Below are 15,976 nucleotides of genomic sequence, written 5' to 3'. Positions count from 1 at the left end.
CAGATCAACTGAGGCGTCACTGAAAACTAATCTCAACTAAAAACAACGGATGTCCCGAAAACGCCTCCTTGCCAAACACGATATCCTAAGAGGACGTCTGTGTAACCAAGGTCTTCCGTCAACAACCATTCGTTCATTACAGGTCAGGACACACACGGATACTATAAAACACGGAGACGTACAGATTCCGTCCACCAACTGGCACACGGCACGCTCAGCTTCTCCAGGAGGGGGACTAGAAGAACCGCCAGGATGAGGATTCTGTTCCTGCTTCTTGTCCTTGGAATGCTTTGTGCCGCCCAAGAACTTCCAACTGAGGAGGCTCAATCAGATGTAGCAGAGGCAGCCTCATCTGGTACAGAAGCGTCACAATCTGTAAGTGTGTGTGTGAGCGCGGGAGCTCCTTTTGGGCTGTGGGTATGTGTATCGATGTTTCCGTGCACCTCACCTGGCCACCTACGTCCGACCCAGAACTGCGCCACTAATTGGCAGGTGCACTGCTGCTCCACTGTCTCCACATTCCCAGTGCCGTGTATTACTGTGCTTCTTCCAGATCTTAACTGCCCTTTACAAGAGATGGGGGGTCAGCCAGAGACCTGTCCCACTGCGGCTGTTCCACTTAACAGGGCGTAAGCAATCTCTGCATAAGCTCAACTCCGTGCTTTACATTTGCCTTGGCTTTTCTCATTGTTTATGAACCCTGCTTTGTTCACACAAGGTAGGTAATTTGTGCCGATGTGCATGACTGAACGGAAAGTGTGATGGATGCTGGTGGATACAGTGACAAGAGATGGACCACAGTTTCTAAAGGGAATTTTGCTTTCAGACTTCGGAGTGGAAACTCATTTGTCTCACAATCATTAACACAGCAAAATCCAGTGACACCTGCCCATGCCAGCTCTGTATCACTAAGATTCAATTTGATGATACAGAGACCACAGTGACCATCACAATTTATGACAGGTAAGTACAAATAACGCAAAAGGCAAACTCACATGACTCTGCGACCCTGAGAAAAGGCCTGGCTCCCACATTTGCTCTGAAATACCTGAATGAGGTGGAAGGCTGGGACTCCCAGGGTTCTGTGGTAGAAGGGTCTCTGGAGTGGCTGAGTCAGGTCCAAGATCAGCCTCAAAAAACAACCTGGAGCCTCTGCTTAGAGGGGAAGTCACAGACATTTCACTGGAGTCAACTAAAAAAGGACAATGGGGCCAATGCTGTGGAAACAAGAGTCCTGGCCTCCATCCCCACAGTCCTGGAAGCTGCATTACTTCATGCAGAATCTAGAGCACGAGGTTCCCACTGGGCTCCAGAGGATGTGGGGATGTGGATCACAAAGTGGCTTCTACCCTGAAGGGCTGACTCTCAGCGATTTACAATCAGTAAATGTATTAAAGTCACCACATCTCCCAGTGCTACTCATGTAACGTTCTCCACGTGGCCGAGGACTTACTAGGAGCATGCAACACAGATAGATATTTTTAGGAATAAAAGCGTAAGAAGACAACTAACAGCTGTATGTTTGGAGACACTGGTTTAAAGACACACGAATTTATCTAACTGGTTGTACGTTACATGTATTTGATAGACAACTTACGATCACATTACACCTCCACATACATGCATCTATCCTATCCCAGTAGACATGCCTGTCAGCTGTCAGACATTTGAAGAACACCTTATTATCTTGCTGTTTATCATTTCCATACATTTTAGTAGTCTACATTTAACTGACTTTTCATGTATTTACACTTTTTCACACACATACATGTATGAGTTGTTAAATGCTTAATTCTCTTAAGGGGTTTTGGTAAAAGAACTTGTTTTGGATACACTTAATATATATTTTTATCTTTTTTTGGTTATTCTTTGAATTTATATTCTCTAAGAAGTCATGGCGAGGACTGTGAAATGAAAAGGTGTGTATTTATAGTTATTAGTTTCAAGAAAAGCCTTGTTACTTTTTTTTCTTTCCCAAATTCTAGATTTTGTCACGTCTATTATTCTTTAAACAGGATCTCTTTTGTATTTGTATTTTATCTTTTGAAATTCTGCTCAGATTTTATGTATAACAAACATCCTTACCACTTGAAAGTTACTTGATCTTAAAGGACTTATTTCTTCTCATTTGAATGTCACCTTGTTAACAGGCACTAAGCTGATAGGTGACACAGGGTCTTGGGAGGGTCAAATTAAGAAAATCCTAATTAAATGTCAAATTGTAAATTATTTTTAATCAACCAACTTGAATACATTTTCCTTTTAAGGTGCAACGGACAATACATTGAAAAAATTATCAAAGGAGTATCAGAAAAAGAGGGTGTTTATATCATAGATGGTAAGTCTGACTGTTTTCTGGGTAAAAGTATATTAGGTTTGGAATCTTGGCCATAAATTCCTCCAAGAACTCCATAATTTAAAATTCTATTTTGACCGCAGACGAGAGGTATGACCACACACTAGGCCCTGTGTTTTCCAGGCAGTTTATTTTGTGATAAACAGAGACTTAACTCACATGACTTGGATGGATCCTCCTGATCATGAGTGTAGCCAGTGACAGACTAACCACGTGGACATAGAACTGTTATTTCAGGAGGTTCTCAGGTGCAGGAAACTATTTCTAGATTCTTTAAAACCACCCTAGGAACTAATGTCTCAAGGGTCTTTCTTGATGTTAAGACATCAAATTCATTCTGCAAAATATGCTTTTTGAAGACAATCTTAGAACATGATAATCCATTCCTATGTAGCCAAGGACATTAACACCAAAACAAACATAGTGATTTCAAAGAAAAAGCTTATTGCTTCATAAACACAGTTTGTGTTCAAAGCAAGGGTGTTGGTGTGTTGGTGGTTAAGATTTAAATGTCTAAGTTCTTTCTAATGGCCTTAAAAACATTCCTAGACTTAACAGTTCTAAGGGATACATAAGTGATGAAAATTTAACTATGTCACTATGAGGCCACATTCCTGGTATAACATAAGAAATAGCAAAGGGGTTGTGCAATGAACACAAATAAGTAAAATGTATGCTGAAGGATTTCCCTACATGTTCCTCAATAACTTCTTATATCAGGACATTTCCTAAGAAATGTTGTTGCTATTTTATTGCTACATTATTATTTACTTTTGGCTGAATCATTCAAGGTTTAACTACTTTTCCTTTAAACTTCTCCATTTGGGGGAATCCTTTCTGCCTGGATATTGACAGGGCAATTTAAGAAGGGACAGAAAGGAACAGCTGGCCTGTTCTACACTCTCTTGAAAACTAACAAATGAAGCTCCCCCAGCGTTGTTCTGGGAACAGAACGTGCAGCCACAGCCAGCAGAGCAGCAGCAGCAGCAGCACCTTGACCACAGCAGGGGGCCCAGGAGATGCAGTTACTCTCACTGCCTCCTTCACCTTCAAGTCACGTACAGCCTACTGTGAGACTGCCTGCAAACCCTCCTCTGTAAAACCATGGGGGTCACAGAGGTGGGGACTGAGAACCTGAGGACATGCATGAAACCTGATTGAAACTGCCCCAGGGGAACCCAAGGCCCGTGGACTAGGAGTGGCCTTGGGCAAGGGCACATATCTGTCTGAAACTCTGAAGTTGTGCTGGCTGTTACTTAGTCTTTGCTGTGGCACACCCATGATGCTTCAGTGTTCCAGACGGTGGGTAATGGCATTCCTGTGTTTTGGGAACACAGCTGGGCAGGTTTAAATCAGATCCAGATGAGTGATTCCAAAAGGTTGTCAGGAGGGCTAGAAGGGAGTAAGGATTTACAGGTAACACAGAGTAGATCGACGCTTGTTCTTCTGAAGAGAAACCTGGCAGGTGGACGGACGGAGCTGGAGAGGGGATGTGCACCCCACAGCAGGTGGGAGCTCACTGTCCGAAGGTCACTTCCTCCACATCATGGTGAGGAAACCTGCCCTAACATGGACACACATGGTAGTGGTCTCTACATCTCTGACGTGACTCAGCGAGACTGCGGGGCAGTGGACATGCAGTTACTCATGCACAGTGTTCAGAAGCGTCCAGTACATGGTAGGCACTTGTAACACCAAATGATGAGTGGTCACTTGGTTTTGGTTACAAAGAAATCAACTCCATTACTGGGATACTGGAAACATATAGAGATCTTGAAGTCGCATGTGATATTCACATGTTGTTAAAAAACTAAATTAACATGTTGGCTTCCTTAGAACACGCTTGAGAAAACATACTAGTAGGGCTGCAAAGATGACCAAAAGAACTGTATGAGAAGGTAGCAATAAGGAAGGTCTTCCCCGCTTTCCCTGTCATCATAACCAAGAGTAGCATCACTGCAGTGATGGAGTGACAGGCGGACCAACACAGACACGATTGCGGCTATTCTGCTAATTAGGTGAATGAAGCTACTGTGCGATCAATGAAGACGCAGCATTATGTATGTCTGTTGTCACTCACAGATGATGGTGTACAGGAAGTTCGAGTTATTCAACTGTGTGATGATGTCACAGTGCTACTTTTTGTCTTCGTGGATGAAGAAGGAAACCAGGTCATATTGGCTGCATTCTCTGGTATGTACCACAGCCTAGTATCCCCATAGTCACTGTCTGGTAACACTTCCAATGTCAGCATTTTTCTTCAGAAAGCCACCAGCTGCACATACGACTCACTACCCATTCACAAGGCCTAGGTTGCTGTGTTCATTAAGGATGCTGGGATGTGATCTGAAAAAGTTAAAGGTAAAAAGAGGAGCGGGGAGCAGTGGGAAGTAACAGATCATCTGACATTTCTAAGTGAGTCCCGTGTGTTAAAATTGAAGAATCTTTAGAAATTGAGTTGTTTTAGAAATAGTTTCTGTACATGTCAACTAACTTCAAGCAATGCCTATATACGGTTGAACTCCGTTTCTTCATATAAAGCCATTTCCCAATGCATTCTAAGCCCTGGAACTGAAGTTTTTAAAGTAAATCTTAAACCTGTTCAATTTCCCTCATGCCACATTCTGATGAATGCAGACATCACCACTCATGACCACACAGGATCACTCAGAAGTGTGCTGTAGTCCCTGGGACACTAGGTGTCTATTTCAAACAGGCACTGGAGAGAACTGTAGCTTAATTAAAGAATAAGTCATCCCCCATGACTATGTGTAAGCGTTGACTGTCTCTGGGAGGTATGTATATGTTTCTAGAATATTTGGTCCAGAACGAGCCTTGAATGTGAAGAAAACAGTCTCCATATTAGGTGTGAATCAGGCAGCAGATTCATAGAGATCCTGACGAGTCTTTGGAGTTCGGTGCTGATGCTGGAGAGAAAGTAGTTACACGGTCAGACTGGGATTCATGCTAAAGACAGGGAGCAGACGTGGGTGTCTGTTTGAGACTCTGTTAAAATGTACCAAGTTAAGATCTGATTTGCACAATTTCTTACTCTCTGTTCAGAAATTATCAGGTGTTCTAACGGATGAAATTCTGCTTTATGCATTGTCATTTTCAGGCAATGAAGCTTGCATTACACTGGAATGCTTATGGACGTTCTTGAAACAGTTCCAGGAGGTGCTGGAGACGTATGGGCTTGCACTAGAAAATACTGTGGCATTGCCCTGTCAGGGTAATGAAACTACACTTTTTCCTGTGTGTATGTGGGATGGAAATAGTCTACTGGGGGGCTAAAAATGATTGATTTAAAATTACTTACTCCATAAAGAATCATTTATAAAATGAAACCCTGGAAATACTGGCAAATGGTAGTACTCGGCTGTTCTTTTATTCCTGCCCCTTTGATTTTCCCCCAGACTGTGGAAACTGTTGAACGCCAGAGGACTTCAACACCATCTAACTGTAAGTAAAAATGACCAGTCGTTACTGCTGCTCAAGTCAGTAAGTTAGTAAGGACACACTGGGACCTTTAATGGGCCAAATTTTCTAAATGACAATGAATTTCCCAGCAATCATTTAAATTATATCATTAGGGAATTTTTTTTCTCTTACATTCGGGTTAATTTGTTTCTCTGGAGACTTGTTAAGTTATAGAATAATGACTGGTTGATTAATGCTGAGCAGTTTTGGTTACAAAACACCGTCATGAAACAATTACTCAGATGGCGGACCTTAAAGAGAAGCATGAACTGTCAGAAGGTGATGAAAACTACTTAATTTCCCAGTCAGTCCTGACCTGATGTTTGTCCACATACATCCCACCTCGAGAACTCCCCACTGCAGCAGAAACAATGTTTAAATGTACATAACTGTCACAGCGTCACTGAGGACCTTGCAAACACACTGCCTGAAACATGCATTTGGTTTATATTCTCCTTCAGATGGTGATTTTCTTAAAGTGAGCTATTTTAAAGCAAAGAAAAAAAATCCACGAGGTTCCAAGTGAATGTAATTCTTCGACCTACTAAACACAAATCTTAAGAATAGAGAACAGAAGTATAATTCAATCACAGATCCTGCCAATCACTGTTAGATGATCCACTCCAAAGCATGCGTCCTGAAATCACAAAACTCCTAGAACAAATCCTACACAGCAGAGGTCCCACCATATGTACATCCTTGGGGGAATTTCAAATGGATACCACATATCAGAGATATGGGGTGTATTAACTTCCATGTGAAATCGGCCCAGTGGATTCAATAACAGCCCCTCTATGCTTGGACATTCGACTCCCTGAGGCTGAACCCTGTCACCATTCACATAACCGACTCAACTCACCCCTGTCCTGTTTTATTCACCTACAGAACACGTCACAGAGAACCAGGCACGGCATCTTCTCTTGTAATCAGGATCAACAATATGGAGACAACATCCCTGGTTCCCACATAACATCATCTCCCTTTCAGCATAATCATACTTCCTTTCCCATTTCTTCTCTCCTGCTCAGTGTTCATGTCCTCTTTGGTGATACTTGATTTCTGAGGGCCTAAATAAATTGATTTAATAGGTACTCTGTGCATATACACCTGTGCAGAAAGTCACCTACTTTAAAAGTCACAAACAGCCATGTTAAACATCCAAGAAAATGTGCCTTTAATTGGACAGATGTCCCACTATAGACAACTCTGATCAGGGTCAAATAGAGACATCCATGAGGTGTCCCAGTGAGTTAGAAAAGGACAATACCATCATTGAAAAGGAAGAGGACTGTGGGAGTTTTATTGCAGTGGGATGGCGCACTGTGATCACAAACAGCCCCACAGAACTTCCTATTCATTCAGGAGAATTAAATGTGTGTGGGATTCATTGAGATTTACATGGGGAAAGTGTGAGATGTCATGTTGCATAACCGAGGGGACGTCCTTTGTCCCACAGCACATCATGTCAGAAATTGAGCAGAAGACTGCTAATTGTTACTGATAGGTCACTACTCATCAAAGACGGGCAGCAGCTGAGACGTGGTCCCTCCACAGCACCACGAAGCCAGCGTGGTGTTTGGAGCGAGAAGCTGACTGAGAGCTCAGGTGGGAAGTTCTAAATGTAGACACAGAAGAGAGGACCTCAAGATGGGATTCCTTCCTCTCAGCTTCCAAGGGAAGGAAACAAGGGGATTTTCAAGGAATGGGCAGAGCACACGGAGGAGCTTCCCATGGTCCTCAAGGTGTTCATGATCTAAGAGATCCTGCACTCTAGATCCGGGGCCAAAGGTCAGAGATCTGCCCAAGGCTTGGGGAAGTGAAACTAAACCTCACTGCTACTTAACGGAATCCATGTTGCAGTTACTACACAAAGATGATCTCCAACTGAGCTCCAGTTGCCCAAAGTCAAAGGCACCAGTAAGGAAGGTTACTATGGTTTTTGAGGCAAGTAATGGACATGTGACTGCCATGTTTGAATTCTCCTCTAAAAGAGGTGTGTATGCGGACTTCTGACGATGATCTACAGAGTGTGTGAGGAAATGCTGCATTGTAGTGAGGGGGACGGATACGTGGACAGACAACTGAGTAGAAAGGGTTGGGTTGAATCTGACATGAGTACCTCAGTGAGGGTTGATAGGCAAGACCTGGCATAAACAAGTGGAAAAATTGTGAAATATATTCTATGGGTAATATTTTTGATGAAATGAACACGTTTCCTGAAAGAGATGTTAAAAAAAGCTGAATCAAGGTGAAACTTATTATGCAATCTGTCATCATAGAGTTGTGCATAAACAAGTTTCAGGTCCAGAAGATTTCACTGGTGAAAACTATCAACCGTTCAAAGAAGAAATACCTAAACTCAAACACTTCTACAGACACATAACCATGACTTCACAGTGAAGTATATCATCCTTAATCCCCCAGATAGATTTGGGTACTTTGAAGAGATGGATGTAGAGAGAGAGGCGCCAAGCTGGCAGAGTAAAGAAACACTCAGCTCGCAGTCTCCCACAAATACAACAAGAATTTTATCTACTAACCCCCTGAATCACACGGAACAACTACGAAAATCTGGCAGACTGTTTCTTGCTTTGAAATACAGGAGGATTCTCACGAAACCCAGAAAGAAAAAACAGGAAAAAACTGGAGTCAGGCCATCCAGGGAGGCATCAGAAAAGGAAGAAGGCACCCTCACGATGGGATGTCCCCTCTCCAGTCAAGAGGTCAGCCGAGATAGAAGAAAAGCTTTGAGGCTCAGAGGATTAATTGGCAAGAGCTTGGCAGACAGAACTAAAAAAAAAAAAAAATGTGGGGTCCCTGTTTTCTGGCAATAGATGAAACGTAGGAGCCAGGACTGGCTGCTGGGGATCAGTGAGGAGCTGAGGAAGAGGACTGGGGCCCACTACACAAAGGCAGCCTTAGGGGATTGGAGGTCAGTGTAAGCTCTGACTGGAGGTGTGTGCAGAAGAAAAAAGCCTCGGACCCCCATAAACAAGCACCACTGCTGGTGTGCATGGGGGTAAGGGAGGAACAAACCTACACCATCCTGCTTTCTCCGCTTGTCTTCTTGTGAGAAGAGAGCTGGGGCTCAGTCACAACCATCACTACTGCATGGACGGATCAAAGCTGAATCCATACCCAGCAGCCCCACAACTTCACAGGCAGGACTGAAATTTGTTTACAGACCCAAGAAGAGAGGGTGGATTTGTTTTGTCTGGAACCTTTGCTGAACCATGCATCTGGGAGGAACATGTAAGGAGTGGAGATCTGACTAAAGCTAGGGGTGAGTATGTGTATTTACAAAAGGCCTGCATACAGTAATGTATGTGGAGGTGAGGCTGGGATCTGTGCTGACACTGTGGAATATTACAGACTCACCTGTGGGCATGCATGCTTGTTACCATGGGTCCTAGTCCCTGACATGGGAAGATCTGCATTGGTGGTTCCTGGGGCCCAGAACCTGAGGGACACCAGAGAACGTGCCTGATACTCCCACAGCTGGTGGGGGACAAAGACAGTGTCAGTAAAGAGTATTCTGTAAGCCCACATAACAAGGGAGAGACAACACCAGAGGGCACTTCTCTGTTGACATCCTTTGCCTACTCTTCCCCCAGCTGAAGTGTCCTAACCCTGCCTACTATATAATGCAGCTCAGAAATGGGTCTAGAAGTCACTATTCCAGCAACAGGGGAGCAGACCTGGCCCTGTCAGGCCTCTGATAACCACACAACAAAAAAAGGAGGCCCATCTCAACAACAATAATAAGGGCAAGCTCTGAACAACACGAAGCACACCCTCAATCAAAGGGATAACAGACAACACTTATGGCAGAAAGACGAGGCACCATCCATGCTAAGAACAGCCATCGCCACGGAACTATTAGATGCACACGGTCTGCACAGGAGCATGCCCGCGTTGAATAAAAACAAACACACCAACAAAAAAGAGCCCTTCAGGACGGCAGTAGATAACTGATACTCCTAAATCCCTAGAGCCAGAGAAATAGAGGGAAGAAAATGAAGAGGCAGAAAAACCACTCCCAATTAAAGGAACAAGAGACAGCCCCTGAGAGAATGAACCACGGGACAGAGCTCAACGACCTACTAGATCATGACTTCAGAAAGGGCTTGATAAAATCACTGCAGGAAATAACAGAGACTACAAATAGAGACAGAAAATGCTATACAAAGGATAAAGAAACTATAAAGAGGAAACAATTAAAAACAACACTCAATGGCTGACATGAGACCCTAGCTATATGCTGTCAAAGGCAAGCTATTTAATGTAGAGAAAGGAATAACTGACATAGAAGCCAGAATAACAGAATTTGTGCAATCAGAACAGCAGACAGAAAAGCAAATAAAACCCAATGAAAGCAATATAAGAGACCTATAAGATGACATACAGCATGCCAACCTACACATAATAGGGATCTCAGAGAAAAAGAAAGCAAAAACTGGACTGAAAAGGTATTAGAAGAAATCAACAGTGAAAATTTTCTAAACTTAAAGAATAAAACATATCCAAGCACACGGTCCTAAATAAGAAGAACCCAAACAGACCCACACCAAGACATGTTATAATTAAGATGGCTAAATTTAAAGATAAAGAAAGGAATCTAAAGGCATCAAGAGAAAAACAATTAGTTTCAAGGGAAGTCACAGAAGTACTTTATCTGATTTCTCTACACAAACACTGCTGGCCAGAATCAGAGGGGCAGGGAGAGATATATTCAAAGTCCTGAATGAGAAAAAGCTCCAACCTAGGATACTCTATCCAGCAAGTCTATCCTTTAGAGTAGGAGAGAGAAAGAATTTCATAGACAAGCAAAAACCAGAAGAGCTCAGCAATGTGAAATCTGTGCTGAAAGAAATACTGAAAGCTCTACTCTATGTAGAAAAGAAGCAGGAAGCTACAGAAATGAGAAAACCATAAGGGGAAATTAGATAACTACAATGAGTGGCAAAAGAATAAAGATGAAGATATGTTTGAACAAATAACAAATCATAAGTAGGAGAGGGGAGCATGAAAATATAGATTTTTTTCTCCTTTTTTTCTTTCTTTTTTTTCTTCACTCTTTTTATGATGTCTTTCAGCATACATGAATACCAGTCTAAAGCAAACAGATATACTAAGAGATTAACATACTTGAAAAACAAGGTAACTAGAAGTCAAAAGCATACAATAGAGTAACAAACATCAAAAAGAAACCAAGCTAATACAAAAGAAAACTATCAATTCAGAAAAATCCTGTATGATATTTATATGTGCAATCTTAAAAAAAATGTAAAACGACTTATTTATAAAAAAAGATTTTAAAAATTTATAAAAAAATTCAGGGACACAGAAAACAAACTTACAGTTACCAGGGGTGGGAAGAGATAAATTGAAAGTTCAAGATTTGCAGATACTAACTAATGTATATAAAATAGGTATATAAAATTGGCTTATAAAATAGCTCACAGACAAAAAAAATGTGACAATGAATATATATATGTTCATGTGTAACTGAAAAATTGTGCTCTTTACTGGAATTTCACACAACATTGTAAAATGATTATAACTCAATAAAAATGTTTAAAAAATTAAAATAAAATAAAAATAAATAAAATAGGTAAACACGGTTTCATACTGTATAAAGCTGGGAACTGTATTCAATATCTTGTAATAACCTATGGTGAAAAGCAGTATGGAAACAAATTTGTCTATGTTCATGTATGACTGAAGCATTGGGCTCTACACCAGAAATTGTCACAACATTGTTAATTGACTGCGTTGATGAAAGATTGGCCCCTATCCCTGATGAGCCAAATAACTCAGAGACAGGGTCGCAGAGTTAGAAGAAGAAACTCAGCTTTATTGCTTTGCCAGACTAAGGGGACTCACAGCAGGCTAGTGCCTTCAAACCTGAGAACGCACCTGGCAGATGCGGCAGGGTGACGATATAGAAATAGCTTAAAAAATAAAGCATTGGTAACAAATTAAAAATAGAGATTGGTATAAAGTCTTCCTTTTACAAAAGCATGCATTTTCATTAATGAACAAGCATACTAATATACAGGAAGGAAGGCGTTGTTTTATACAAATAGAAGAATATAAATAAGAGTCATTTTTTTGTTCAAGTAGTCACATTTTTAGAGATTATTCATATGTTGATTCAGAGAGATCTCATTTGTGAAATTAATTTCTTCCATTTTCTACTATGAATGTGTCCAGCTACAGGACTCCTAGATTTATCTCCAAATGTTTCAACACGACACTCAACATACCAATAGCAAATTTTATGTGTCTCAATTATTTCATAATTCCTATAAATGGAAATGCTTTACAAAGTGCACACACCTTTAGAATATTGACAGAAATAATGGAAAGGACCTCCCAAAACACCTCTTTAGGTTCTGTTCCCAGCACATTATTGCCCCAGTTAAATTCTCAACTCACTCTTTTAACTCTCCTCACAGCTTCAATCAAAAACCTTCATTTTGGAAATTCTACCTCCTTCCACAAAAGAGGCCAGAATCACTCCACGGTCCTGCCTTGATTTCTTTTTCATCCTAGAACTTAGAAACAGGTGAGATATTTGTCAAGCGTTGGGAGCTTGCTTGTCTTCTGTGTCTTACACAGGGAGATAGCCTTACTAGATTCTGAATCCAGTCTATCTGGTTCCAATGAATCTTGAGACTTGGGAGCGGTTCACACATGACAGGTGCTAAATCCTTATTAACTGAATCCAGACCAGACACTGCACACTAGTAATCTTATAGAACACACAGTCCTTTCAGTGCATATACGGATAAAAGTTTCTTGTATATTGATGATACCACATATACTATACTAAGCTGACAGAAAACAAAGGGAACATCAAGCCATTCCACAGAGGACTGAGACTGTCCTCTCACTGAGTGCACATGCTTTGAGAAAGTCAGGTCTGAGAGTCACCGTTCTTCACACTGGGTTTTGATTTCAAGGCGACCTTAGCTAATCCGAACTCATTACACAGAGCAGGACAGAGGCATAAAAAAGTTGTATCTAATTGACAGTAAATGTTTTGACAAAGGACTATGTCCAAAGACTGGCTGATAAAAAAATCACCCGGAAATGGAGTGTCCATCTTTCAGTAAAACATACAGGCATGCTGAAAAGGAAAACTGAACAAACACACACCAACTGACCAAACCCAACACAGGGACATCAAATCAAGGGTAAAGACAGAAAAGAGACAACGGGGACCTTTTCTATTCAAAGCTGCCTTGTCCGACATTTGTAGGAGATGATATTTAATCCGGTTCAAGTCTATTTGCATGCCTAAAATTTCCAGAAGAAATAAGAAGCTAACAGATCCTGTCAGTTTTGTTTGTTTCCTTAATTTCTATTTTCTTCACAAATGGATGGGTTTGAGGGATTTTCAAAGGCAAACAACAACTTTAAAAAAAAAGGTCAAGTGTGAAAATTTGAGATCAGGTGTAGATATTACAACTGCCATTCACATTTAGTGTTTAGCTCTTCTTTCTTGAGTCTGTTTAACACCTCAATGTGTGTCCCAACCCAGTGACATTTAATAGAAAGACTGTGGTCCATTCCTGAGACAGATTACTTAGGTGCCTCAGAAGCTATGCTTAAATGTACAGCCTGGGTAATTACTTAACATAAGAAACCCTATTCTTGTGAATCAGTTTCTAGACGGGAGCCTCGTTCTTTAAACACCACTTTCTGTGTTAGTGAACCTGCCATGACTGTCCTTCCCTTTCTTCATGCATTTTGGGTATAACTAGCCTTAGAGTGGGGGGTGCTGGCCAACTCCAAGATATATTTAAACACACCTGAGCCAGTCCCACTGAACCTTCTAGAGACTTGCTTCATTGGGCAAGGAATTCTGCTAAGAAGAATACCATCTACATCAACCATACTGCAGTGAGCATACCTGCATGACCCCTGCTCATGGCTCTGAACACTAGTTTGTTAACAGGTCCTTCAGGATTTCTTTTTACCAAATGTCTCTGTTACATGCATGGTTGCCCACATGTGACCATCACTAACAGAAAACCCAGAGGACACACACTGACCCATTCATTCACCCATCCTGCACACTGGGGATGCAGCCAACTCCGAAGTCCAAAGACTATGACCTTGTGGAAGTGACTCTTTAATGGATGAAGACTGCTTATGAAAAGAAAAAAACGCTCAAAATTGGGAAGCAGAAAGGCGTTAGGAGTGGGCGGGGGTTTACTGCACTGTGGGCAGAGGTAGACAAAACCACCTGAGTGAGCACAAATCCAGGGTGGCGGGAACAGAGTACGAGAGAGGGCAATTATCTGCAGAGAAATTAGGAGGGGAAAGCAAGTCTTGTGGGGTGTGCAGGTCATCACAAGGACTGAGGCTGTATTCTGGCCGACAGGAGCTTGTTAACTCTTACTAGCTAGCATTTCTCAACCTCGCATGACTGACACATGACTGGATAACTCTGGGTGTGAGAGGCTGTTCTGTACACTGTAGCGTGTGTACAAAGATGCTTCATCTCTGCCCACTAGGTGGTAGAGGTCAACAACACCCTCTCCTACTGGGAAAATGAAACATGTCAGCATTCACGTCAAGTGTCTATCCTGGGAGGCACAGGGGCCCCTGTTTGAGAACCAATAACCTTCAGACAGCTTTATAAAGCCTTACTCTAATCCTGTTTAGGAACAGAGGGATCTAGTAAGGGAAAAAATGCTCTTGGGGACCCTTAGAACAGACCAAGTTTCAGGACGATGGCCACACAGCCTTCTGGTGGTAAGTGTGGTGTGGGACCAGGAGCAACAGTGTCTCTCACGTTGCTGGTTGGAAAGACAGGGGTGCAGACACAGCACTGAGCACCCACCATCAGAAGCAGCACCATCAGTAAAACACGGGGCCTCTGAGCCTGTCTCCATTTGAGAGACACTGGGGGACAGAACTTCACCGGGATCTGATCTCTGAAAGTGGGCTTGTGTTGGATTATCTCAACTCAGATTCTAAGTACACTGGAACCTTGGTTAGGAATCTGTGAGGGAACCAGGTGTGTCTGGTGGCCAGGCTGAAAAGCTTCCTTGCACTATTTAGACGGGAAATGTGAATCTAAGATGTAAAAACAATGATGACAGAGAAAACAGACAAACAAGGAAGAAGTTGGCTGATAAACGGGGAGAGATGGGGTACAGATTCCAGAAAGATGGACACATTTGAGAAGGAAAGACCAGGAGCATCTACACGGGATGGCTTAGCACTGTTTGTGGGTTAAAACCTTAATGTTTGTGTTGGTTCCTTTTTTATTTGTGATACTCTTAAGGCACATTGTGACTGACATGAATTCAAGGCATTATGCATTAAAGGTCATGTAACTATATCACATCTGAAATAAAAGGACTGACAGGATTCAAAGACCAAGCTGCTGCAATCATCTCTTAGACAAACTGCTGTTTAATTTCCCTGTGATCAGTTGTTAGAAAGCGCTTCCTAAGATAGGATGAGCTTGTTACCAGCTCCCAGGAAATACATGATGGTAGGTCTCCAAAAGAAAAACTTTCTAATATTGGGTGGAAAAGGCAGGCTTGGAGGGAGTGAGAAAAGTGCATGAGGGGTGTTAGCTTGGAGGGAGTGAGAAAAGTGCATGAGGGGTGTTAGCTGGGATCATGACCCTGCTCAGAACTGTCTGAATCAGGGAGGTGAGAGAACAAATTGTAAGACATTTTGAGACACGAAAGCCTTCCCTCGCAGAGACCTCACAGTCAAAGGCTGGATAGGACAATGTACAGAGGAGTCTGTGAAACAAAGAGAAAACATGATATTGGCAGCAAAACAACAAAGACAACAGTGAATCAGTGTAGTTGGTCCTTGTGAGTAGGAACACAAATGTCAGACAGAAGAGGGAGGCTGAAGACCGCTTTCAGCCACGCTCTCCTCAAAGGTGAGACACCAAAGACACGGACGCTGAGGCTGTGTGTGTCCCGGGAGCAGCTGGGGCTGAGTCAGGACTCCGGGTGTTCTCAGATTAGGTGGGACATCTTTTGAGTACCATTTCTACAGGCAATATTAAATTCACAATACGGAATCTATCTAATAAATCACTAGGAAAGAAAAGGAACATGAATAAAAACTTGAGGAAGAAAAGTCAAAGAAGAGGTT

General features: G+C 42.1%; 1 protein-coding gene across 1 annotated transcript in view; it reads left to right on the top strand.

Moving 5' to 3' along the window:
- Positions 1-252: 252 nt before the first annotated feature.
- Positions 253-15,976, top strand: part of LOC105091672 (odorant-binding protein-like) — a 67,708-nt gene continuing 51,984 nt past the window's right edge. The window contains exon 1 of the mRNA XM_064483541.1: positions 253-336. Within this exon, the coding sequence (XP_064339611.1) occupies positions 253-336 (84 nt within the window). The remainder of the gene's footprint in view (positions 337-15,976) is intronic.

The sequence above is a fragment of the Camelus dromedarius genome, chromosome Y (genome assembly GCF_036321535.1).
Source record: "Camelus dromedarius isolate mCamDro1 chromosome Y, mCamDro1.pat, whole genome shotgun sequence".
NCBI classification, from domain to species: Eukaryota; Metazoa; Chordata; class Mammalia; order Artiodactyla; family Camelidae; genus Camelus; species Camelus dromedarius.
The sequence above is the reverse complement of the archived record's forward strand: the minus strand, read 5'-3'. Positions and strand labels throughout refer to the sequence as shown.